At 44.4% G+C, this 26633-nt stretch overlaps 1 protein-coding gene across 2 annotated transcripts in view; it reads right to left on the bottom strand.

The window, feature by feature from the left end:
* Positions 1-26306, bottom strand: part of LOC110522553 (sodium/potassium/calcium exchanger 4) — a 40214-nt gene extending 13908 nt beyond the window's left edge. Inside the window, exons 1-6 of one of the 2 annotated variants that reach the window (XM_036976163.1) lie at positions 26065-26306; positions 21649-21765; positions 5951-6027; positions 4730-4804; positions 4239-4323; positions 3650-3753 (exon numbers count right to left, since the gene is read on the bottom strand). In XM_036976163.1, coding sequence (XP_036832058.1) covers positions 3650-3753; positions 4239-4323; positions 4730-4804; positions 5951-6027; positions 21649-21757 — 450 coding nt within the window. In that variant the 5' untranslated portion in view covers positions 21758-21765; positions 26065-26306. The other variant, XM_036976162.1, reaches the window with a different exon arrangement.
* Between the last annotated feature and the right edge of the window lie 327 nt (positions 26307-26633).

The raw sequence follows: 26633 nt of genomic DNA, 5'->3' as shown, positions 1-26633 counted from the left end.
GCTTCCCAGCATGGATGCTGCCACTACCACGCTTCCCAGCATGGATGCTGCCACTACCACGCTTCCCAGCAGGGATGCTGCCACTACCACGCTTCCCAGCATGGATGCTGCCACTACCACGCTTCCCAGCATGGATGCTGCCACTACCACGCTTCCCAGCAGGGATGCTGCCACTACCACGCTTCACAGCAGGGATGCTGCCACTACCACGCTTCCCAGCAGGGATGCTGCCACTACCACGCTTCACAGCATGGATGCTGCCACTACCACGCTTCCCAGCAGGGATGCTGCCACTACCATGCTTCCCAGCATGGATGCTGCCACTACCACGCTTCCCAGCATGGATGCTGCCACTACCACGCTTCCCAGCAGGGATGCTGCCACTACCACGCTTCCCAGCAGGGATGCTGCCACTACCACGCTTCCCAGCAGGGATGCTGCCACTACCTGCCTCTCATTGCACTCCACGAGGAGCCTGCCTGTTACGCGAAGGCAAGTTGCTAGCTAAACTTCTTGTAAAAAAATCAAATCAATCATAATCACTAGTTAAACTAGTAATATCAACCATCGATGCGGAGCATATCGTTGCTCCGCATGTGTACCTAACCATAAACATGTCAATCAATACACAGAAGAAGTTTACATATTTAAACCTAAAATAAATCCAGGTCAGCAGACAATATTTTTATTACATTTTTTTTAAATTTTACCCCTTTTTCTCCCCAATTTCGTGGTATCCAATTGTTGTAGTAGTAGTAGTATCTTGTCTCATTGCTACAACTCCCGTACGGGCTCGGGAGAGACGAAGGTTGAATGTCATGCGTCCTCCGATACACAACCCAACCACCCAACCAACTGCTTCTTAACACAGCGCGCATCCAACCCGGAAGCCAGCAGCAACAATGTGTCGGAGGCTACACCGTGCACTAGCCAACCTTGGGCTAGCGCGCACTGGAGTCGCTGGTGCGCGTCCCTAACCCAGACCCGGATGCTAGGCCAAATTGTGCGTCGCCCCACGGACCTCCCGGTCGCGGCCGGTTACGACAGAGCCTGGGCGCGAACCCAGGGACTCTGATGGCACAGCTGGCGCTGCAGTACAGCGCCCTTAACCACTGCGCCACCCGGGAGGCCAGCAGACAATATTAACCAGGTGAAATTGTGCCACTACTCTTGCATTCATTGCACGCAGAATCAGTGTATATGCAACAGTTTGGGCAGCCTAATTTGCCAGAATTTTACATAATTATGACATAACATTGAAGGTTGTGCAATGTAACAGGAATATTTAGACTTATGGATGCCACCCGTTAGATAAAATACGATATTACACTGAAAGAATAAATGTCTTGTTTTTGAGATGATAGTTTCCGGATTCGACCATATTAATGACCTAAGGCTCGTATTTCTGTGTGTTATCATGTTATAACTAAGTCTATGATTTGATAGAGCAGTCTGACTGAGCGATGGTAGGCACCAGCAGGCTAGTAAGCATTCAAACAGCACTTGTGCGTTTTCCAGCAGCTGTTTATGACTTCAAGCCTATCAACTCCCGAGATTAGGCTGGTGCAACCGATATGAAATGGCTAGCTAGTTAGCGGGGTGCGCGCTGATAGCGTTTCAAACGTCACTCGCGCCGAGACTTGGAGTGGTTGTTCCCCTTGCTCTGCAAGGGCCGCGGCTTTTGTGGAGCGATGGGTAACGCTGCTTCGAGGGTGGCTGTTGTCGTTGTGTTTCTGGTTCGAGCCCATGTAACAGTATAACTTTAGACCGTCCCCTCACCCCTACCCGGGCGCGAACCAGGGACCCTCTGCACACATCAACAACAGTCACCCTCGAAGCATCGTTACCCATCGCTCCACAAAAGCCATGGCTCTGCAAGGGGAACTACTTCAAGGTCTCAGAGCAAGTGACGTCACCGATTGAAACGCTATTTAGCGCGAACACCACTAACTAGCTAGCCATTTCACATCCGTTACACCCAGGAGGGAGCGAGGAGAGGGACGGAAGCTATACTGTTACACTGGCAATACTAAAGTGCCTATAAGAACATCCAATAGTCAAAGGTTAATGAAATACAAATGTTATAGAGAGAAATAGTCCGATAATAACTTCAACCTAAAACTTCTTATCTTGGAATATTGAAGACTCATGTTAAAAGGAACCACCAGCTTTCATATGTTCTCATGTTCTGAGCAAGGAACCTAAACAATAGCTTTTTACAGGGTACATATTGCACTTTTATTTTCTTCAACACTTTGTTTTTGCATTATTTATTTGAGGCTAAATTGATTTTATTGATGTATTATATTAAGTTACAATAAGTGTTCATTCAGTATTGTTGTAATTGTCATTATTACAAATAAATAAAATAATATATATAACCATTTTTATTTAGTTATTAAATCGGCATCAGCTTTTTTTGGTCCTCCAATAATCGGTATAGGTGTTAAAATCATAGTCGGTCAACCTCTACTACAGTTTGCAACTGCACATGGGGACAAAGATCGTACTTTTTGGAGAAATGTCCTCTGGTCTGATGAAACAAAAATAAAACTGTTTGGCCATAATGACCATCGTTATGTTTGAAGGAAAAGGGGGAGGCTTGCAAGCCGAAGAATACAATCCCGACTGTGAAGCACGGGGGTGGCAGCATCATGTTGTGGGGGTGCTCTGCTGCAGGAGAGACTGGGGCACTTCACAAAATAGATGGCATCATGAGGAAGTAAAATTGTGTGGATATATTGAAGCAACATCTCAAGACATCAGTCAGGAAGTTAAAGCTTGATCGCAAATGGGTCTTCCAAATGGACAATGACCCCAAGCATACTTCCAAAGTTGTGGCAAAATGGCTTAAGGACAACAAAGTCAAGGCATTGGAGTGGCCATCACAAAGCCCTGACCTCAATCCTACAGAAAATTTGTGGCAGAACTGAAAAAGCGTGTGTGAGCAAAGAGGCCTTCAAACCTGACAGTTACACCAGCTCTGTCAGGAGGAATGGAAGGCTACTCAAAACATTTAACCCAAGTTAAACAATTTAAAGGCAATGCTACCAAATACTAATTGAGTGTATGTAAACTTCTGACCCACTGGGAATGTGATGAAAGAAATAAAAGGTGAACTAAAATCACTCTACTATTATGACATTTTACATTCTTAAAATAAAGTGATGATCCTAACTAATCACAGGGAATTTTTACTACGATTAAATGCCAGGAATTGTGAAAAACTGAGTTTAAATGTATTTGGCTAAGGTGTATGTAAACTTCCGACTTCAAATGTACCGTATTTGTTTATTTTTAATACATTTGCAAAAATGTCAAAAGAAATTGGTTTTCACTTTGTCATTATGGAGTATTGTGTGCAGATTGCTGATGATTTTGTTTTAATGGGTCTGAATACTTTCTGAAGGCTCTGTAATCCTATTCATTATCATCTAAAAGAGGCTAAACTGATCCTAGATCAGCACTCCTGCTCTTTCTGAACACAGGCCCAGAAATATGCTTTCCAAGACAAACATCAACAGTCATCTGGACATGGTTCCCCTTAGGGGAACTCAATCTTCCCATTTACTTCTCAGCCCATAAGTGATCCAAACGCAAATGCTGCACTAAACGAGACCTGCACACACACGCACACACACACACACACCTGTCCGGCAAAGATTCCGCACACACCGATGATGCACAGGATATTAAAGACGGCTGAGCCAACGATTGTCCCAACCCCCACGTCACCGTGGGTGATGAAGACACCTGCACAGAGGGAGGGAGCCATCCACAATCAGCCCTGACAACAGCCATCTGGGAGAGTGTGTGTGTGTGTGTGTGTATTTTTTATATTTGGATATATTGGTGTGTGTGTGTGTGTGCGCGTGTTAAATCTGGTGAACAGACACACGTAGTGTCTGTCAGAAGACTGTGGGATGTGATGATTAAGTCACTTTTTTCCGGTACGCAGATTTTTTTTAGACACTGATCATTTGGACAATTCACAGTTTCCCCAGGAGTTGACATCTTTCACATTTCAGAATGGGGAGGGGACATTTGGTTCATGCTTTGTCTGAAAGTTTACGTTTAGGGGAGGAGGGGGGGGGGGGGGTGGAGACTTCTCTAGTGTGGTTAGTATTTTATCCCATACATCTCTCCACAAAACATTATCCAGCATCTGACGCAAATACACAAGATTTTACTTCTGGGTATCAGAGATGATGTGTTGGTGTGTGTGTGTCATATCTTACCAATGACAGAGGCAAACAGCTCTGGAGCAGAACTCCCAGCTGCCATAAAAGTGGCTCCGGCAACATCCTCACTTAGGTCTAGTTTCTGACGGACAGAAAGAGACGAGAGAGGAGACCAGAGAGGAGACCAGAGAGGAGACCAGAGAGGAGACCAGAGAGGAGACCAGAGAGGAGACCAGAGAGGAGACCAGAGAGGAGACCAGACAGCTTACTCAAGGTGAGCTTCCAAAAAGCTTTGCATTTAAAATGTGGCACTTCATGTATCTTCACACGCAAATCAATCATAGAATAGAGAAGTACTTCATTAGGAACATTTGATTCAGTTCTCAAAGAATATTGATTAGTGAAAGTTTTACTCGAGAAATAAAGTGCCAACCTAGCTACTATGTTAGCAGAAAACTTACCTGTGTTAAGAACATAAGGCCTAATATCTCTGACCACTTTCACCAGATTGTGTTCCTAACAAGGGTGGGGGGGAAACTGTCCCTCACCTCACAGATCTTCTCCAGCGATGTCACAAAGTAGTCGTCACAGATTATAGCCAGGGCCAGGAACATATAGAGGGCCTGTGGAGAGACGGGAGAGAAGTCATGGTGTGTGTGCGAGCATACGCATCAAACATTAACTCAACAGAAATTGGCTTAACTGATAGGGAACTTGGCAGATCAAGGAAGGAAGGAAGGAAGGAAGGAAGGAAGGAAGGAAGGAAGGAAGGAAGGAAGGAAGGAAGGAAGGAAGGAAGGAAGGAAGGAAGGAAGGAAGGAAGGAAGGAAGGAAGGAAGGAAGGAAGGAAGGAAGGAAGGAAGGAAGGAAGGACCTAGAGAGCACTATCAACCAATCCCAAAATGGAGCCCTAACACATAGCTGCTAGGTATGACGTAGATCTGAGAGGATTAGAAACATCTAGGATTACATACCTAAGGTAATAAATGTGGGGAACATTCTACCTAACACATAGCTGCTAGGTATGACGTAGATCTGAGAGGATTAGAAACATCTAGGATTACATACTTAAGGTAATAAATGTGGGGAACATTCTACCTAACACATAGCTGCTAGGTATGACGTAGATCTGAGAGGATTAGAAACATCTAGGATTACATACTTAAGGTAATAAATGTGGGGAACATTCTACCTAACACATAGCTGCTAGGTATGACGTAGATCTGAGAGGATTAGAAACATCTAGGATTACATACTTAAGGTAATAAATGTGGGGAACATTCTACCTAACATATCTGAAGATGGAACTACTACTACCACCTAGTAGAATGATATCAATCTCAGATCAGATGGCTACAATCACGTTGAAAATTGTTTGTATATTGCTTAGACATTAACTGCAGTGCATACTGCACAATATCCACCTAGCCTGGTCCCAGATCTATTCGTGCTGTATAGCCAACTATTGTGATCATTTTCATGCCAAATAACCATAGCAGTTGGCAAGACAGCACAAAGATGTGAGCAGGCAATTGTTCCTTAGCATTGTGGGAGTGCGAGAAAAAAAAAACTATTCTATTTCAGTACAGCTGACGTGATAGATATATAAATTATAGATCAAGACAGACACTGGGTCCAGAGGGTGCTGTGCTCCAGCCCAGCCACAGGGGGCACTGTAGGACCAGCAAATAATTAGCGGTTGATTTTGGACTGGACCAGTGATGAAAGCATCATAATTAGTACTAGATGCATTCAAAGAGCTGCCTTACCGCCACTATGTGCAGCAGGACGGCCCCACTCTTGCGCTCGTTGTTGGTGAAAAGGTCTTCAGGGAACTCCTTGATCGCTGAGGAGAGAAAACATCACCGCATGTCAGTAATGTGACTGATGTGCCAGATGTCCAAACTCCAAGGACGAGGTCACCTTGTGACGTGGTGGCAGCACTGACCAAGAGGTTTGTAAAGACTTTGAAAATGTTCCAGTCAACTCCGAAACACATTACTTAATTTCTGTGGTGACGTGATTGACAGAAGTTTGTAAAGATACAATGCGTGTACAAATACATGTCAACTCCGAAACACGACTTCATTTCTGTTTGCATTATGTCACCAATGGACCCATCCTCATCACCTAAAATAATGACAATGAGGTCGTTCTCATAGGGCATGAACTGGTTTGTGTGTTCAGTAGGGAGAAACAGTTTAAAACCACATATACACTACCTGAACTTGTCCAATATGAAACCCTTGTTTTTCATTGCAAACATTTTAAAGAGCTTTCTTTACAGTGTGCCCTACTGAACACGGACCTGATAGAGTGCAAGAAAGCTAGGTGTCGACACAGACACAAGGCTCATTCACCACCTCTAAACCTGGCCAGAAGCCCTTTAAACCTGGCCAGAACACAGGTTGACCCCTGACTCTACTGATCCCTGTACTGCCCAAAAACGTGGTCACTCTGCTGAGAATCTGGCCACAGCAGTGAGCAACAGACTGGCCCTCCATGGGACCCAGCTAGTGTCTGGAGTAAGAATGATGTTGTATCCACCAGAAGTCAGATATACTCCCACCTGCATGTACCTTCTCTTCCCATTACTTCCATCGTGTAGAATAATGTCACAGGCAATCAGGATACCAGACCATGAAGTTATATGATTCTAGATTGTCCAAAAGCCCCCATAGGCTACGTGTAGATCAGCTCTCCTGCATTTGCACATGCCTTGATACAATAGTCATGCAAACAATCATGCATTACGGTTCAAAAACCAGCAGAAGTACTAAGCACAGTTTCATACTAAGTACCCACCAATAACCTACATTTGATCTTCTGCGGCATATAGACTCATGAAATGGCCATGATCACCCGAGACCCTATACCAGTGCACCTGTCACACACCTAGTGCAATACACCGTCTATATACATTAGATGGCGCTCATGACTGATTCACTAACCCAAGTTCTAAATCCTCCTTGGCCCAACTCTTCCAAGGGATATCATATGCTATTACAGTGGCCTATGACATCCCTTCCCCAGTAGACATGCAGGTAGGGACGAGGAAAGAGAGCGTTTAAATGTCAGATCGGGGATTCCCGTTGGTCGCTGTCCATGGTGCTTAATCTCCGCTAGCAGCATGAATTGTTTATATTAGCGCAGTGTCGGTACTTTGCCACGTGACAAAGTCCCCACAGAGAAATATCTGAGTCCTCCCAAGGTCGGATGCTGCATGTAACATAGTCAACAAAGGCAATATGTGAAATTCAGTGCGGAAAAAATAAACCATTGACTAGATTTTGCCTATTGTATTTATGAAGGCAGTCATTGTGGCGAAAGCTTCGTGTAGACTACTGTTCTGGAGATCACAGGTGCAATAAATTAAAACGACAGCTGCGCACGAGGAGGTTTTGTACTCGAGTGGCATTATGTAACACAACAATAACATTAATAGCCCAATTCGGGAAATACCATAGGCATCATTAACTTGACTCATTTGGCAATGACGACTACAAAGCTTAGAGGAATCAAATAGAGCTGCCATCCAAGTAAATAACATACGTTTCCCCTAGAGTGGCTTTAACCCGCTCTCTGTACAGTCCACGTTTGCCCGTTATGTCTTCCAATACCGACTGAGGTGTTCTGTGAGTCAATCAATAATTGAATGGCTCTACCAGCCATCACCATCTCTCCCTCTTTGCAGTTAATGGCACAATCCCTTGGTGCCACGATGCAATCAGATCTGGCTGTGCGCGTGGTATAAATAGGTACGATAGCAAAAGAGTACTTAGAGGACGCGACCGGGAGCTAGCGCACAGTTGAGCGGACGGAGGGGGTCGCCTCTCGCTCACCGCGTTGTAAACATTGAACCGGACACCGTTTGCGCAGGGTTTGCCCGTGTCCTTCCCTGCGGAGGTCAGTCCGGACACGAACATGCTTCAACAGCCCTTTGCCACACGGGGATAGGCGGGGAGCGCTAGGCTACTGCTACAGCAGACAGAAAGGGGAGCAGCCCTTAGGCGTGAGCGTGCTGCTTGATTAAATGACGCGTCTCAAACCTGGCCCAAGAATAGCATCATATAGACTAGCTAGATTAACACCCTCACATAACCTTGGCCTATCTATATGCTCGCTTTCTGCCAAATGTCTCGCTATTAATTGGAACAAAGTCATCATGCATCGATATATAGTTGCTCCGACAGTGTTGATGTTTAAACATTGGCAATCTGCGGTTTCTACATCCATTTTTAAAATTAATATATATGCTTTGATTGTTGAATAATAAAACTTGTTTTACTTTTGTTTACAAACGTAATTGTAAACAAACACTATAGCATTAAAGCATGGTTAAAACTTTGATGTTGATATCATGGATGGTCAGTCCTTGCCTCCATAGCTCTGTCCGTGAGTTTGAGAGGGGTTACATTAATCCAGTCCCATCCCTCAGCTGTTCACCAAATCAGTGGCGGGGTTGCCGATTTATTTTTCGAAATGCAGAGTCACCCTTTAAAAAAAAGGCGGCACACAAGTGGGATCCAGAGGTGACGGCAATTGCACTGACAACCCGCTGCTGTGTGCCGCAGGTTGTTGCAGCTGGTCAGTGTGAAACAGTGTGTGGGAACCCTTTTGGGGGATATGTCTTTGGAGTAGGCTATGTATCATTCCGTTTCAACCCGAGTCAACTTTGAAATAATGTTCTTGGTGGATATTTTTTTATATATCAAATCAACATTCCTGAACATGGTAAGCACAAATTGATACGCAGGCTCTCACCACCCTTCCTACCCATGCATAAGAGGTATATCTGTGTACCAGCTAAATGTGTAAAATGGACACGGCACCACTTTCATATGAATGAAGTGGCACACCATACATTAATGCACTGCCATAATGTAACTTCAAAATCACATGCAGTGATACACCTTGGCCCGACACAATGGTTGTGATCCAACGGAGAGTTTCCATAAAGTCGGCATTTATTATTGTTTAGAAAAACTCTCCTTTCTGTTATGAATCACATCTCTTGTGCCAAATGTGTTGCACATCAGTTGTACAACTTCAGTGTACAGGACCCTAATCCACAAAGTCATACTAAAAGCATGCCAATGTGAATCAATTTCAACTAGAATACCTTTAGCTATGACAAAACAACGTACAAAGTAGTAGGCTAAGATAAAGTCTGAGTGACATATTGCACACATGCAAGGTTAAAATAGTTTGGTGCCCTTAAATAATATGTTAACTTCTATCATATTAGATTCTGTCAACGATAGTAGCAGTGAATGCTGTCACCGCAGCTTTACGTCACTTGAGCTGAGCCATCTGACTCAGCCAAAATACAATGTTAAAAATTATTTTATTTCCACCGATGACCTTTTTAAATGCCCAAGTAGTATTTTAGTCGGTCTACAAAATGTACATTCTATCGATATTGTTTTCCACAACGGCAGTTAGTGTAAACCGGCACTAATGTGTGACATTAACAAGCTACATTTTGTACCACGTAAATACATAGTGTGCTCAATGGACCTTGTGAAAAGGACAACAGCAGAATAACCTCCTTTGTCACATTGTTGTTGAATTTGTTTGGGATTGTTTCATTGGGAAGTCTAAGTGGGAAGGCAGAGAGAAACGTCTATTAATACATCACTGGATTTTCTGTTTGGACACCTGACGAGTGGCGGCTGCTTATGCAAGAAAATGCTGGCAACACTTTTGTTTATCCGTCTCCTCCACACCCACACACACACCACCGCCCCAGGAGTAATCTAAGTCCAGAGCTCTGTTGGAGGGTTTACCAGCACAAGCCTTTGCCCTGCTAGTGCGAACCACTGGTTGGTCAATGAGATTCTTATCCAATCATCTCCTGCCACATACCAGATCCTATAGGCCACAACTGTCTGGACATTAGGCCTGTGATCATAAGTAGCTCTAGTGCTCTCCTCGCCACGTCTCTCTCTCACACACTAAATACATTTGTTAAGCTTGGACTTGACATGCACATCTCCATATGTATTGGTACATCAACATGACTGAATAGGCTGTGTGTGTGTGTGTGTGGTACATGGATATGGTCTGCCATCTCTGCCAAATGTAACGCATGCATTTTATGTTCTTATCCGGGTGCACCTAGGACTGTGGCAGTCACAAAATTGCATCAGCTGGTGATTGTCATGCAAATGAATGTCGGTCTCACGGTAATTGAACGTTAATGAACAAACTAATTTAGCATCTTCTGGCTTCCACACAGCCACTGATTCAGACCTTTGGAACATCTACATTTAAAAAAAAAGTCGAATAAATCCATGTAATAGTCTACACCGTCATAATAAATCCATTATTTTAGACAGGTCTAAAGCAACATGATATGAAGAAAATGTAGTCTATTTCAGAAGAACAGAATAACATGCTCTGAGTTGTCCTCATGTTAGGCCCTGACTATGCCAAATGGCTGTGGGATACACTAGTTCATTTAGCAGACAAGATTTGCTTAAAATTCCGTGGCATTATTTTATAGTATTAAGAATACAATTGAACAAAACTGAATTGAATAGAAAGGATATTTTCTCTAAAGGATTTGCGGGAGCGCGCATATGCGGCTATTCTGTGTTGAGGACTTAACATAGGTACTCCTAGATGCTTAAATGAGTTAATGTAACTTTAGTTGTTCTACAAACGTTGGGCTATATGTTTTGATCATTAATACATTGTAAGTCAGCATGACGCGACTCTAATGATGCTTTTTAAAAACAATTTAAGTATTTAATTCACAATTTGACAAGCAATGCCTTGAATTTCCCGGCGGCATCCCCTTTGTGTGGCCATAATGCACCCTAAAAAAATCCATGACTTTTGTGACCAGTGGCCATTGTGTCCGTGACCCGGAGTGCTGTGTTGTGCACTTCTCCCCGAGAACTGCGCGCTGGGAAGCACCTCACATGGCTCTCCATCACGTGATTGAGTCTTTCTCACAGGCTACAAGCGAATCCTGATACATCGGGGATACAACTGCGTGCATTATTATCCAATTCCGAGGTGCATAATTGAAGGTCCCCCATAGTACAAAAGTTGACCTATTTTTTTTATGAGAAATAAATATTCCAAACATAGTCTGGGACAGTTGTGGGATACGATATATCCCAAATTAATTAATAGGCTATTTATTCACATAAGCACAGCAATGAGCACATGGCAGTACGCTATAAGCAAATATTCCATTACCGGGAAAACACCATTATCAAAAGTGACCTTAAATGCAAATATGCATGTAATGCTTTTACTACAAAAGGTGCATTTTCATGGCGAAAATGATCTTCCCCAAAATTGAAACGTGCTGCTCATGTTGGGCTCTACACTCTTTGTAAAGTACGTAGATGAATGTGCTTAATTTTAAGAAGTTATTTGGCCACTTTCGTTGTGATACAAACCTTATCAAAACATATAGGCGACTAAGATTTTAAAAAGTCAGTGAAAATATATAATTCACAAGTGATTGGCTAATATTGTCACCCATCAGACTTTTGATTTAACCCTCCTGTTGTGTTCGTTTCATGTTGATTAATTCTGTGTACCTGGTCCAAAATTAACGCCCCGTTTTAGCTGATTATAAAATCCATAATACATATGTTATCACCTAATGTGGTGTTAGATCTTTTTATCAATTTAAGTTATTGTGAACATTACAAGTTTGAACTTATATTTGCTATTCATAGGCCTCAACTCGTTTTTGAGTTTAAAAAAGCATTACTGTATGGATTATTTTGACTATAACAAATAGTCAGATTAAACATATGGTGCTATTTAACACAGACTACTTTGTGTCAAAGTTTAACAAGGACTCTCTCCTCACCAGTGTCATGATCAAAGATATGATCACGAGCCTCACATACAGTATATCATTTGGTCATTGTGCTGCCACAGAATGGATTGTGAACAAGGCCTCAAAATAGCATTATATACCGGAGAAGCGAGAGAAGTTCTATATATTATTGAAACAATGTTGCGATTGTTTGTGAGAATGCCAACAGGTGTGGTTCCCGTGGTGGAAAGATTCTATTGGGGAAAGGGGGTTGTCATGGAAGCCAAAAAGGGGAGTGAGGTGTGTGTGCTCAAACACACATGTATGTGGGGGCCTGGGAGAGGAAGAGTGTCCATCTGATGAATGGGCATGTGCCTGAACTCAATTTTCTACATTAATTGTAGTCTCACCCATTCGTTTCTAATGACCGGTCAATGACTGGTAAGATCACAGGTGAACAAAAGGTATATAAAACACGCAAAATGTAATGAAAATCATCCAAATGTATTTTGTGTGTTCAGATGCCCTGTGTGGACAAAGTCATGGAACCTTATATGACAATCAGATTAAATGAGCTACATTTTTCAGAGAGAAAACCAAAATCAGTCAATTTTGACCAGAACACAGCAGGAGGGTTAATCTTGTCTTTACATATAAATTCAGCATAAAAAGAAAAAGGTCCTCAGTCAACTGCGTTTATTTTCAGCAAATTTAACATGTAAATATTTGTATGAACATAAGATTCAACAACAGACTAACTGAACAAGTTCTACAGACATGTGACTAACAGAAATGAAATAATGTGTCCCTGAACAAAGGGGGGAGGGGGTCAAAATCAAAAGTACCTCAGTATCTGGCCACATATCAGCTGCATTAAGTACTGCAGTGCATCTCCTCCTCATGGACTGCACCAGATTTGCCAGTTCTTGCTGTGAAATGATACCCACTCTTCCACCAAGGCACCTGCAAGTTCCTGGACATTTCAGGGGGGAATGGCCCTAGCCCTCACCCTCCAATCCAACAGGTCCCCGGCGTGCTCAATTGGATTGAGATCTGGGCTCGTCGCTGGTCATGGCAGAACAATTACATTCCTGTCTTGCAGGAAATCACACACAGAACGAGCAGTACGGCTGCTGGCATTGTCATGCTGGAGGGTCGTGTCAGGATGAGCCTGCAGGAAGGGTACCACATGAGGGAGGAGGATGTCTTCCCTGTAACGCACAACGTTGAGATTGCCTGCAATGACAACAAGCTCAGTCCGATGATGCTGTGACACACCGCCTCAAACCATGACGGAACCTCCACCTCAAATCAACCCCCCTCCAGAGTACAGGCCTCGGGGTTAAGCTCGTTCCTTCAATGATAAACGCAAATCCGACCATCACCCCTGGTGAGACAAAACTGCAACTCGTCAGTGAAGAGCACTTTTTGCCAGTCCTGTCCGGTCCAGGGATGGTGGGTTTGTGCCGATAAGCGACGTTGTTGCCAGTGAGGTCTGGTGAGGAACTGCCTTACAACAGGCATACAAGCCCGCAGTCCAGCCTTTCTCAGCCTATTGCAGACAGTCTGAGCACTGATGGAGGGATTGTGTGTTCCTGGTGTAGCTCGGGCAGATGTTGCCATCCTGTACCTGTCCCGCAAGTGTGATGTTCGGATCTACCGATCCTGTGCAGGTGTTGTTACACGTGGTCTGCCACTGCGAGGACAATCAGCTGTCAATCCTGTCTCCCTGTAGCGCTGTCTTAGGCATCTCTCAGTACGGACATTGTAATTTATTGCCCTGGCCACATCTGCAGTCCTCATGCCTCCTTGCAGCATGCCTAAGGCACGTTCACACAGATGAGCAGGGACCCTGGGCATCTTTCTTTTGGTGTTTTTCAGTCAGTAGATATGAAAACATAGGACACTAAAGAGGCCTAACTGTGACCTTAAGACACTAACAGCTTACAGAGGGTAGGTAATTAACGACCGTTCTACAGGTGCATGTTCATTATTTGTTCATGGTTCATTGAACAAGCATGGGAAACATTGTTTAAACCCTTTACAGTGAAGATCTGTGAAGTTATTTAGATTTTTACGAATTATCATTCAAAAGACAGGGTCCTGAAAAAGGGGTGTTTCTTTTTTTGCTGAGTTTATTAAATAAGATGTGAAATTAGTTTGGTTTTATAATGGACCATTATCATGCATTTATTTTCATGCCAGCCAGATAGCACATTGCTTCTCTTTACAACAGGAGTATAGCCTAGACATTAGAAAAGTTGATAAATAAATAGTAAGCCTATAGAAAGCTGATGGGATCCTCATTTTTTTAATAGAGGCCATCACTCTGTTCTCCTACAATTGCATAGCCTACAGAAATGTTGGGCAACATGAGCTCATGGGCTTTCATTAAGTGTTTGATTAGATGTTCAAGTACATTTGCATTGATGTCAGAGTGATTAGAGGGACAATAGAGTGCTGAGTACCAGGCAGTTAGCAAGTTTGGTAGGCTACTAATGACCATCAGCAACATCAGAGCTTGAAGAAGCCTAATTACCGTAACTAAACGGTCACGTGGAATTTGACTGACTTCATGACCACCGGTGTGGCGTTAATACGGTCACAGCAAAAGCCCTAGGTGCACCTTTCAAAAAGTCCATTCACTTATCAGCCATAATCAAACAGAACACATTAACTATGCTGTAATTTAATGCATTTAGTCTGTAATCTGACTGATAGATGTATGCTGAGGCCTTACATAACAGGGCTCAGTATAGGGGTTCGTCTATCTGTTGTCCTGGACCCATATCAGGACAGACCAACCACTCATCACACTAGCCAGTTCTGATACCATTCTGCCAAGGACTAAACCAGATCAATAAGGTTCCCCCACAAGAAATGCCATTACTAAAAATCATACCATAGCATGACAGAATATTACATTCTGATTGGTCAAGAGGGTGTTGACTATTTTCTGAAATACGTACTGCAAAACATAATATTCAACTGGAAAATGTAAATGATGAAAGTTGCAAGTAACGAATCGTAATTCATTATTTGTAGATAATTACTAATTTGCATGACCAGATTGTCATTCGTTATGCCTGCCAATGATGTCTTAGGTACACAAGAATTATGTGACATCATCAATGGAGGCCCACATCATACCGTTTGCTCTGGGGAGCTGGTCAGGGTCAGGCTGAACATCTGAGCATGTTGCCGTGGCACCTAGAAACCATGTCAACACTGCAAATCCCACTGTTGGCATGTGGCGGTTGACGTACCAGTCCAAGCTGTGCCTCCCCGTCACATGGCTGGGTAAACCCACTCCACAACAGCACACACCCTTGATGTGCACATACAGAGACACACAGAAATGTCATTGACACACACACATACACATACACCTTCTGCTCCAGTAGATTGACGACACACAAGTCCCTTCAGACATCATATGTCAGTGTAGTAGACGGGGCCGCAGAGTGACGGGGCCGCAGAGTGACGGGGCCGCAGAGTGACGGGGCCGCAGAGTGACGGGGCCGCAGAGTGACGGGGCCGCAGAGTGACGGGGCCGCAGAGTGACGGGGCCGCAGAGTGACGGGGCAGCAGAGTGACGGGCAGCAGAGTGACGGGGCAGCAGAGTGACGGGGCAGCAGAGTGACGGGGCAGGCTAGTTGTAGACGTGGGAGGGGAAGCAGACTTGTTGGACCAGTAGATTGCTGCTTCAATTACCTAAAGGGGGTAACCGCTGTGGAATGTATATATTCATCTGTGTAATGGGGTGATAGGTAAAACAAGTCCCCCTAAAGGATCACTCCATGGACATGCAACAAACGCTTATAGCAGTGGGTCCTATTCAGAATGTACTTAGTGGCCAAATCAATGCATGGCTGAATTATAAAATTGCTGCATTGCTCTAAACAGCTAATTGATGTAAATACCATACACTCATGAATAATATACAAAAGTGTTGAGTCAAACCTCTCAATGGTGAGCGAGAAGGAGACTTGAATACAAATACAGGAATCAATGGGAGTCTGATGTGGGCGTGTTGGACAAGATAGATATGAACATATAGACATGAACGAGAGAAGCTGCTGCATGCAGCACAGGACAGTCACTCACCCATTCTACTGGGTCCGGGGCAGCACAGGACAGTCACTCACCCATTCTACTGGGTCCCGAGCAGCACAGGACAGTCACTCACCCATTCTACTGGGTCCGGGGCAGCACAGGACAGTCACTCACCCATTATACTGGGTCCGGGGCAGCACAGGACAGTCACTCACCCAATCTACTGGGTCCTGAGCAGCACAGGACAGTCACTCACCCATTCTACTGGGTCCTGAGCAGCACAGGACAGTCACTCACCCATTCTACTGGGTTCTGTTCATTTAGTGCCTGCAACGTTTTAAAAACATATTGCAATGGAAAACAGAAATGCCCGTTTCTTGTTGGACCAATTTCAGTCCACTTTCATCCGTTTGGTGCCAAATGAACAGGGCCCTGTATAGCTCTTCCTGTTGGCATGCGAGCAAGAAAGCGGAAGGAAGGTCATGTTCCAATATGCGGAAGCTGCAGCAGCATAATCCCCTGCTTAATTCCCCTTTTAAAATGCTTCCTTCTGGTGTTTCCCCAGAGTTGATTAACCTGCTTGACTCGCCACTGAAAGATGGCAAGCAGGGCGGGCTGGAGAGCAGGGCGGGCTGCAACAACCGGCAGGCTACCGTTTCTAACGGGTCACCCACTCGCTCCACATCTGCCCAACCATCGCCCGTTTAATCAATTTTCCCAACACTACAGCCTTTAATGTACCGCACTTTCTCCAGCCCTCTCTCCCTCACAGACACACTGCAGTTTCAAGGCTGCCAGTGTCATGATGTTTCAGCTGTGGGCAGTGTGACTCACCTTCCCATATCACCCCTGCCAAATCATGCAACATGTACACACACACACCTCCACCTCTCTCCTGCAGATTAGTGTGATGGAGTATCTAAAACCAATGTAATCAAAATCCCCCCAGGGATTATTACATACTACAAACAAGGCTATACTAAAACCTTTGCTTTATGGTTCAGTTTCACTTAGCTTTTTAGCGTTCTGTTCGAATACACCATAAGCTTATTAATTATGCTACTGGAATAAGTCAATGTATTCCTCTTATGATTTAACCTTGCAAAGTGCCTGTAACAAAGTACAATTCAAAAGCAAGTTGTTCACGCGCCAATTTGGTTCACTTCCCCCTGTAGGGACTAATAAAACACTCAAGTTTTGCAATAAAACAGAAATGCTTTCACTCAGAATTATTATATGCTGTCAAATTAGGCAGAGATACAGTTCCAGCAGAACTACAGTTCCAGCAGAACTATTTAGAGCAGAACTACAGTTCCCATTCATCATTGGGCCAGTCAAAGGGGAATTGAGATCTCTAAACACACATTTTAATTATATAAAAGGGGGTAATGATGACTCAAGAAAATAAAAGAATACAGAAGCATTCCAGTTGATATGATACTGTGAATGAAGTCAAATATCAAACAGTCATTTAATTTGATGCCTGTGTTTCATTGTCTAGTGTACCAGCAACAATTCTTAGCTTTTTTAATAAAGTCTATTTCTAAGAACGTAATATTGCTAAACGCCCAATAAACCTCATTTATGATAATGGTCTTCATCAAGCGTCCTCCGCCTCTGATCAACATTAGCACCTCTGGTGAACCCAGAAAAGGACTTTCTCCTACTGAGCATAGAGATTATGATGATGAAGAAAGAGAAGACCAAAGCAAGTGGAAGACAATAACAGCATAAAAAAAGGCCTTGGATAATAATCATTCGCAACCATTCAGTTTACCCTGGTGCCATCCCCAACCCAACTCTCCCTGCTCTGTCCCAGGGGGCCGAGGGGGAGATGCCAGGATGCTACATGGTCGTCCCGGTCACACTTAGAGCACATTTCTGGAAACACAACCAGACTGTCAAATGAGCATATTTTCATATTAGAAAGACATATGGTCGGCCAGGAGAATGTAGAACAAAAGAGGAGAGAAGGAATGAATGGGGCAGTCTGTCTGGAGTGGGCAAGAAGGCCTTGGATGAGAATAAAGGTAATCCCCCTCGGGATTAGAAGTACTACGATTTCCAGCTCATAATCTTGTCAACTGGCACTCGTCTCAAAAGGACCCTACTGCGTTTAAATAAAGTTAACAAAAATTCTATGCACTTGACAATGTAAATCCAATATACTTTGAGAGTAATACAACAACAAATTAACTCTACAAAATACATTTGTAGAGTAAAAGTGTTAACTCATTAGGGTTTATGGAGGCTTTGCTTGAACAATTCAACACAAACCAAACTTCCTCTTATAATAACAGGATGCTTCAACCTTCAACACTTCCAGTGAGGCCCTCAAACGGTTGTGCTCTTTGTGGACAGTAATGAGAAACTGTCAATCTCCATTAGGTCAAACATGTCACAAAGGAGCTATATATATATATATATATACTGCTCAAAAAAATAAAGGGAACACTTAAAACAACACAATGTAACTCCAAGTCAATCACACTCCCGTGAAATCAAACTGTCCACTTAGGATGCAACACTGATTGACAATACATTTCACATGCTGTTGTGCAAATGGAATAGACAACAGGTGGAAAATATAGGCAATTAGCAAGGCACCCCCAATAAAGGAGTGGTTCTGCAGGTGGTGACCACAGACCACTTCTCAGTTCCTATGCTTCCTGGCTGATGTTTTGGTCACTTTTGAATGCTGGCGGTGCTTTCACTCTAGTGGTAGCATGAGACGGAGTCTACAACCCACACAAGTGGTTCAGGTAGTGCAGCTCATCCAGGATGACACATCAATGAGAGCTGTGGCAAGAAGGTTTGCTGTGTCTGTCAGCGTAGTGTCCAGAGCATGGAGGCGCTAACAGCAGACAGGCCAGTACATCAGGAGACATGGAGGAGGCCGTAGGAGGGCAACAACACAGCAGCAGGACCGCTACTTTGTGCAAGGAGGAGCAAGAGGAGCACTGCCAGAGCCCTGCAAAATGACCTCCAGCAGGCCACAAATGTGCATGTGTCTGCTAAAACGGTCAGAAACAGACTCCATGAGGGTGGTATGACAGCCCGACGTCCACAGGTGGGGGTTGTGCTTACAGCCCAACACGTTTGGCATTTGCCAGAGAACACCAAGATTGGCAAATTCGCCACTGGCGCCATGTGCTATTCACAGATTAAAGCAGGTTACCACTGAGCACGTGACAGAGTCTGGAGACGCCGTGGAGAACGTTCTGCTGCCTGCAACATCCTCCAGCATGACCGGTTTGGTGGTGGGTCAGTCATGGTGTGGGGTGGCATTTCTTTGGGGGGCCGCACAGCCCTCCATGTGCTCGCCAGAGGTAGCCTGACTGCCATTAGGTACCGAGATGAGATCCTCAGACCCCTTGTGTGACCATATGCTGGTGCAGTTGGCCCTGGGTTCCTTCTAATGCAAGACAATGCTAGACCTCATGTGGCTGGAGTGTGTCAGCAGTTCCTGCAAGAGGAAGGCATTGATGCTATGAACTGGCCCGCCCGTTCCCCAGACCTGAATCCAATTGAGCACATCTGGGACATCATGTCTCGCTCCATCCACCACAGACTGTCCGGGAGTTGGCGGATGCTTTAGTCCAGTACTGGGAGGAGATCCCTCAGGAGACCATCCGCCACCTCATCGGGAGCATGCCCAGGCGTTGTAGGGAGGCACGTGGAGGCCACACACACTACTGAGCCTCATTTTGACTTGTTTTAAGGACATTACATCAAAGTTGGATCAGCCTGTAGTGTGGTTTTCCACTTTAATTTTGAGTGTGACTCCAAATCCAGACCTCCATGGGTTGATAAATTAGATTTCCATTGATAATTTTTGTGTGATTTGTCAGCACATTCAACTATGTAAAGACAAAAGTATTTAATAAGAATATTTCATTCATTCAGATCTAGGATGTGTTATTTTAGTGTTCCCTTTATTTTTTTGAGCAGTGTATATAGCCAGTCATTACCTTCCAAAGTGTCTGTTACCTTGTGTCACCCTCCGAGTGTTTAAGGGACAACTCCCTATAACATCATATAACATGTTTAGAAGATTTAATGATCGGAATCACAACAATATCACAGTGGAACAGAAGCTGGAGTCTGCTCATACATAAACTATATACATTTAAAGGATATACCTAGTTGTCGTTACCAGTGTACTGTTAAATCAATGAGAATTCATGCACACCTGAGCATTCATCACAATTTATCAAGCCAAATGTGGAACACCCTTTCAGCAATGTCAGTGGTTTCTTCTGTGTACTGCACAAAAATATCTAATTCCTAAATGGACCAAGGCTGCTCTAACATATTCAACACCTAAACTTAGAATTGGTATTTTAGTGTGTATTGCAATGCAAATGATTTAAATGGCCTTGGAGCAAAACTAAACAACACAGAATGCAGGTCAATGGACCAGAAGAACATCTCTGCATTGACCAATAAACCCTGTAACACTGATCAGTTACTCTTTGGGGGTTTAGGCTGGGTATCTAAAGTACTGCGAATATAAAATACATTTCAATGATTAGTGTGAAAATTGTTTTTATCGTCTCAAAACTGAAGGACCTTGGCGTTACTCTGGACCCTCATCTCTCTTTTAACAAACATATCAAGAATATTCATCTCTTCAGTAGGCAGCAGGTCCTATGATTGTGTAGTCTGGCCCAGGGGTGTGAAGGTGAACGGAAAGGTAATGGAGCAACTAACTACCCTTGCTGGCCGGTTCCCCTCTCCACTGGGATTCTCTGCCTCTAACCCTATTACGGGGGCTGCCGTTCCATGCCATCCCTAGGAGGGGTGCGTCAGTTGAGTGGGTTGAGTCACTGACGTGGTCTTCCTGTCCAGGTTGCCCCCCCCCCCCCTGGGTTCGTGCCGTGGGGGAGATCTTCGTGGGCTATACTCGGCCTTGTCTCAGGGTAGTAGGTTGGTGGTTGAAGATATCCCTCTAGTGGTGTGGGGGCTGTTCTTTGGCAAAGTGGGTGGGGTTATATCCTGCCTGTATCGTCGGACAAGGCCACAGTGTCTCCCGACACTTTTTCTCTTTCTCGGAGGACCTGAGCCCTAGGACCATGCCTCAGACTACCTGGCCTGATGACTCCTTGCTGTCCCCAGACCACCTGGTCATGCTGCTGCTCCAGTTTCAACTCTTCTGCCTACGGCTATGGAACCCTGACCTGTTCACTGGACGTGCTACCTTGACTTGTTGTTTTGGACTCGCTCTCTACCGCACCTGCTGTCTCTGACTGATCGGCTATGAAAAGCCAACTGATATTTACTCCTGAGGTGCTGTCCTGTTGCACCCTCTACAACCACTGTGATTATTATCATCTGACCCTGCTGGTCATCTATGAACATCTTGGCCATGTTCTGTTATAATCTCCACCCGGCACCCGGAGTTTTTCCTAGCCACCGTGCTTCTACATCTGCATTGCTTGCTGTTTGGGGTTTTAGGCTGGGTTTCTGTACAGCATTTTGTGACATTGGACGATGTAAAAAGGGCTTTCTAAATAAATTTGATTTTCAAATAATAAATACAAAACTAGGGCCAGTGTCATCCAATAGAAGACTAACTCAATAAGAACAATGACGACAGTTCTCTCCAGTGATGGAGCATACCTGGCTCTGTGCAGTTCTTCGACTCGGTCTCATTGTCGTTGTCGGGTTCATGTCCCATGAGCCTCCTTCCCCAATGTTCGTGCTTCTCGTGTCCATTCTCCAGGATCATTCCATGGCCTGGAAGAACAAAACATATTATAAAAGGGAGGGTATCCTTGCTCATCAAAAACCATGTTACAAAGAAGCTGAGTAAACACTGAACCGAACATAACCAATGTATCTGTGAAAAAGATGCTCAAAATTCACTGAAGCATTCACAAATCATGTCAACCATCTTAAATGTATATCTTTAAGATGCTTAACTGATAGATTTGAAACTAAATGTATATGCATTTCTACCACACTTGATAATTAATCACATTGTTGGATGGAGTGGATTTAGTTCATTTCCCCCTTCCATTCAGGTTTGAATGTGTCAAAGGGTTTTAAATGGGATGAATACAAAATGAGAACTGTTTAATTCCTGATTGCTGGATGCAAATCACCCATACACACGGCCAACTTCCAACGCTTGTGGCTTTTGTTCAGTCATTTCTCAAAGGTTTTCCAGAGCTTTTGAATGACATTTTAATGAGCAAATAACCCAGATTTGCAGGCATTCAGTGTTTGACCCCAGTTAGATTATAGGCTCACTGATTTCAACCACCAACACAAAATGATTACAGTCCTACCCAAATGACTAAGTAACCTTTCCCTTTGGGTAATGACTTTTGGTTAAGTCTTTGGAAGAAGAGAACAGACCAACCAGACTTAAGCTTTGAGGTAAGACAATTAAGATGCGTTACAACGTCTGAATTCCATCGGAGATAAAAGCCTCAGGATGAATCCATGGAAATTGCAAGACAAAACAAGATGGGTTTTTTTAAGCCCCTTTCTCTTTGACCTAACTAATTTGCTGTCTTGAGTCAGAATACAAAGACGTTAACCAAGCAGAGGAGCAGCTACCTTTGACTGCATTATGCTGTGAGAGAGAGGGAAAGAAATGGAGGGGTAAATCATCCTGCAACTTGGTCCAATCAGCTGGCAAGGGAGACGGACCAAGGATGCCGATCAATCTCTGCCATGAGCAGCTCCCCTCCGCCTCCCTGCCCTGATGTCCCAGCCACCTCTCCATTCCATCGCATCAACATCACACACACACACACACACCTGTCAGACCGGGGCCCTGGCTCTGTAACCGCAGTCAGCCGTACTCTACCTTGTCCATCATGGAGACATACACCTCCTCCAATCAGACTGGAGGTGAGAGATGGAGACTCCCTCCTTGACAGAACAGAAGCATAACCCTTAAGTAGTCCATCACTCAATTCCCATCTATCTGGTCCATTCAGCTTGGCACTACATTAGTCCCAGACATAACCAACCCTGGAGTACTCCCATCCGAGTTAGAGAGGGGACAGAGACATAGTATGTCATGATGAATGCCTGGTTATTATTCTGATGGTGGTTCAAGAAAGAGAGCAGCATGGAGTGCATTCAGATGAGTTCGGGGGGGGGGGGGGAAGAGTACAGGGGAGGTGAGGGATGAGTACAGGGGGGGGGGGGGTGAGGGGTTATATTGTTCTCTGATCAAACACCTGCCTCACCTCACAAAAGGTGACCATCAAGCATGTACCATGTCCCAACATGGTTGGCGTTCACACAGCATGCCCCCTCATCAAATAACCTCTTAATGGCCGACAACCACGGCACACGTCAGCAACCTTGAATAAATGCTAAATAAAGCCAAACCATTACTTTGGTCCCCAGACAGCCTTTTGGAGATGAGCTCATCTGCGTGATATCATTCCAGAATAATCGTTTAAGCCTTTTGTTGTTTGTAATGTAATTAATAAAAATTCCGATATATCCGTGAGCGCTGACATAAGCCACATTGTGTGCCGATTTATTTGTTTCTGAGTTCAAGGGTCAGAGTGATTGACATCAGATGGACATGTTCTGCTACTGGGTAGGAGGTGGAGGGTTAAAAGAATTGAGAACAAATCAGATTGTGCTCATTCCTTACCTACATGCCTACTGCAGGCAGAGAGGATGGCCTTCTATGCTGTCTCCCCTGTGTACGTTAATATTACTCTGAATGCAAATATGTCAGGTGAATAGATTCATTTTGAAATTGGAGGATTATGTGGTGTGTGCGCGCTCCAAGCTTATGGTGTCCATCCTAAACATGGCTGCCTAATCACAATAGGCTGATTTTGACAGCCATTGATAATTGATCTCGGGTGAAATCTCCATTCGTGTCAGAACAAGATGAAGACAGTCTGAGTGACAGCACTTATCAGTCATACATATGATGTTCTGTTCAAAAGCCAACTTACAGGGATACTTGTCTGTGTGATAAAACACACACACATAAATTCCATTCATGTTTTGTTGTCACATACAGTGCATAGGTGCAGTGACATGTGTTGTTTTACAGGGTCAGTAGTACTACAGTGACCCTGGAGCAAATCAGGGTTAAGTGCCTTGCTCAAATGCACATCTACCGATGTTTCACCTTGACAGCTCAGGTATACCTACATCATCCTAATTTGTGGGGAAATCTGATTCTGTGAGCCTGTAAATGTTCACACACACCTGAGGTGAGTCCTGCATGGGGGTACATGTCCTTTGGTTGTTGGGCATGTCACACACACAAACAAATCATGCATGGTAAGCCATCTGAAACTTAAGTTTACACAGAGCAGACCTCTGAGCAGCTGCGAATAATGTATTAGCCATCGAGAGAGAGAGAGACACAGAGAACTCCTCATGTTTAACCAATGTCCCAAACGAGTGTAATCTTCTACGGCCTCCGCGTAATCGTATCTCTCCAACTCCTTGCGGAACCAAGGAGCAAGATGCTGGAGAGTGATTAAGGTGATCCAGTGAGCAATGGTGTGTGAAGCCCCGGGCGAGACGCGATGATGCCAGCATTACCACAAGCCTACGCTCACTCGCTCCCTTTCTCTCAACCGCTGGGTGACTGATGATGCGCCGGGCACAGGCACATTTTGCCATAGGTTGTCAACGCTCAACCCAAAATGTCGACCAACACATAAGCAACTTCCAAATATTTGTAGGGTTCCATGATTCATCCGAGGTGATGTAGGCTGCTACATGCTTGTCAATGTGTTAGCCACCGTGGCCGCTTCTCTTAGAAACGTGTCGTTGCCTCTGCGCACACTGCGGCATATGGACAGACCGACGCATACTCGAAAACGAGGAAGAAAAATATATCAGTGTGGTTCCCTCACAATTAACAGGTACATGTGAATTATTTAATGACAGCGTGCGGAATGCCGAGACAAACATAAGCTAGGCTACAGCCACTGCGTCGACAATGAAACTAGATGCCGTTTCTCTCGACACTGGTATAAAGCAAACGTTACGCATTTTGCACTGAATAATTAAGAGTAATAACCCTGCACTATCGGTGGTTCCATCTTATCTCTCCATCGGTTTGATGCAGATAAATATATATGGAAATGCGGGGGGGGGGCGCACCATAAATTATTTGGACTGAATGTTCCGCTTGCATGTCCTTGAAAATGTATTTTTATGACCGTGGCGAAATACAATTCTCGGTAGACTATATAGTTAATGGCTAGCTGGTTAAAGGGTGCACCATTACACTGCAGAATTCTCAGCTGTTCCGCTTCGTCCTCCCTGCCCGGCGTTTATCAGCAGTTTCCACCGCTCACACTCACCTGTCTTTGTCAGAAGTGCTGACATGCTCCACGCCATGAAGAGGACACTGCAGAGAAAACACACTTGCACGAAAAGCATCTCTCTCCTCTTGCGAACTTTGAAAATCTTTGCGATTATGGTCTTTTTCGAGACGCTCTTGTTCTCGTCCTGGTCCATGGCTGCAGCTCCGCCAAACCGTGACTTTTCGTCCTTGCCTCACTGCAGACGGGAGAGACCGAAGGAATTGCCCGTTTTCGCAGCTTCACATAGAATAGGCTCGGGACGCGGTCCTCATTTGAAGTGCCCGGAGCGCAGATGGGAAGTGGTGGAGCGGACGGTTTGCATGTGCTGCCGAGACAAGGCTGTTCAGCTGTTTGATTGCTAGAACAGCGCGTGAAAATTCCGTGCCTGCACAACAGGTAATGAATGACACAGGGCTGGCAATTCCGATGGTCTCCAATCAATTCAGCATTCCCTCGCAAATCCCAGATTCTGCCCTTTAAATTTTAGCAAATAAACTTCCATTTCATTTGAAACGAATATCACTGGTTGCCTTCAAATTAGCACAAAATCTACTACTGAATATCAATTTAAATCATCCTCTTCAATGAAACGATTAAACTGGATGTGGCTGCAGAACTAGGCTACACGCACCAACTGCGTTCTGCCGCCGCATATTAATTGCAACCAATCTGATTTCATCAAGGTTCGCCTAATTGTTACATTCGTGAAGCAAAGTCATGTCACCTCGGTATGGCACCTCCCCTTAACTTCCTAGTGCAGAAGAATAGACCCGCAGATGATGAAACAATCATTAACTCCGTCGTTCCAGGTGTAGTCTTCTTGTACAGTTTTTGGTTGTTATGATAACACTTCGCCAGATTCTGCCAACTGCAACTTTTCCGAGGGTGTCATGCGCAGACACGTGATAGTGTGCAACAATAGATCATTCTCTCGTAGAGAGCTCGGTTACAACTGAACTGAAAACAACTGGACCATCATGACAGCCGGGTATCGATCACTCTGAACGACAACGCCTCTTATTTGACCACACATTATTCGCAGGTTGCCGCTGAGGCAAAATAGGCTTGGATCAGTGCGGCTGAGGTGAGGCAAGCCATATCATGCTACGGAAGAGATACCCCAGACCCTTAGAGTGCTGCAGTATTGGAGAAACGCAATCTAATATCTGTCTGCATCCTTCCTGAGCATACTCCCTTTAAAAACTGACTGACCCTGCTTACTGGGATATTCACAGTTTGATATACCTGTATGAAATTGAGGTGAAAGATCCCATAGCTCCGAGGTACCAATAT

Source organism: Oncorhynchus mykiss, chromosome 4 (assembly GCF_013265735.2).
Source record: "Oncorhynchus mykiss isolate Arlee chromosome 4, USDA_OmykA_1.1, whole genome shotgun sequence".
In the NCBI taxonomy this organism is placed as follows: domain Eukaryota; kingdom Metazoa; phylum Chordata; class Actinopteri; order Salmoniformes; family Salmonidae; genus Oncorhynchus; species Oncorhynchus mykiss.
This window is presented reverse-complemented; position numbering and strand designations above follow the sequence as displayed.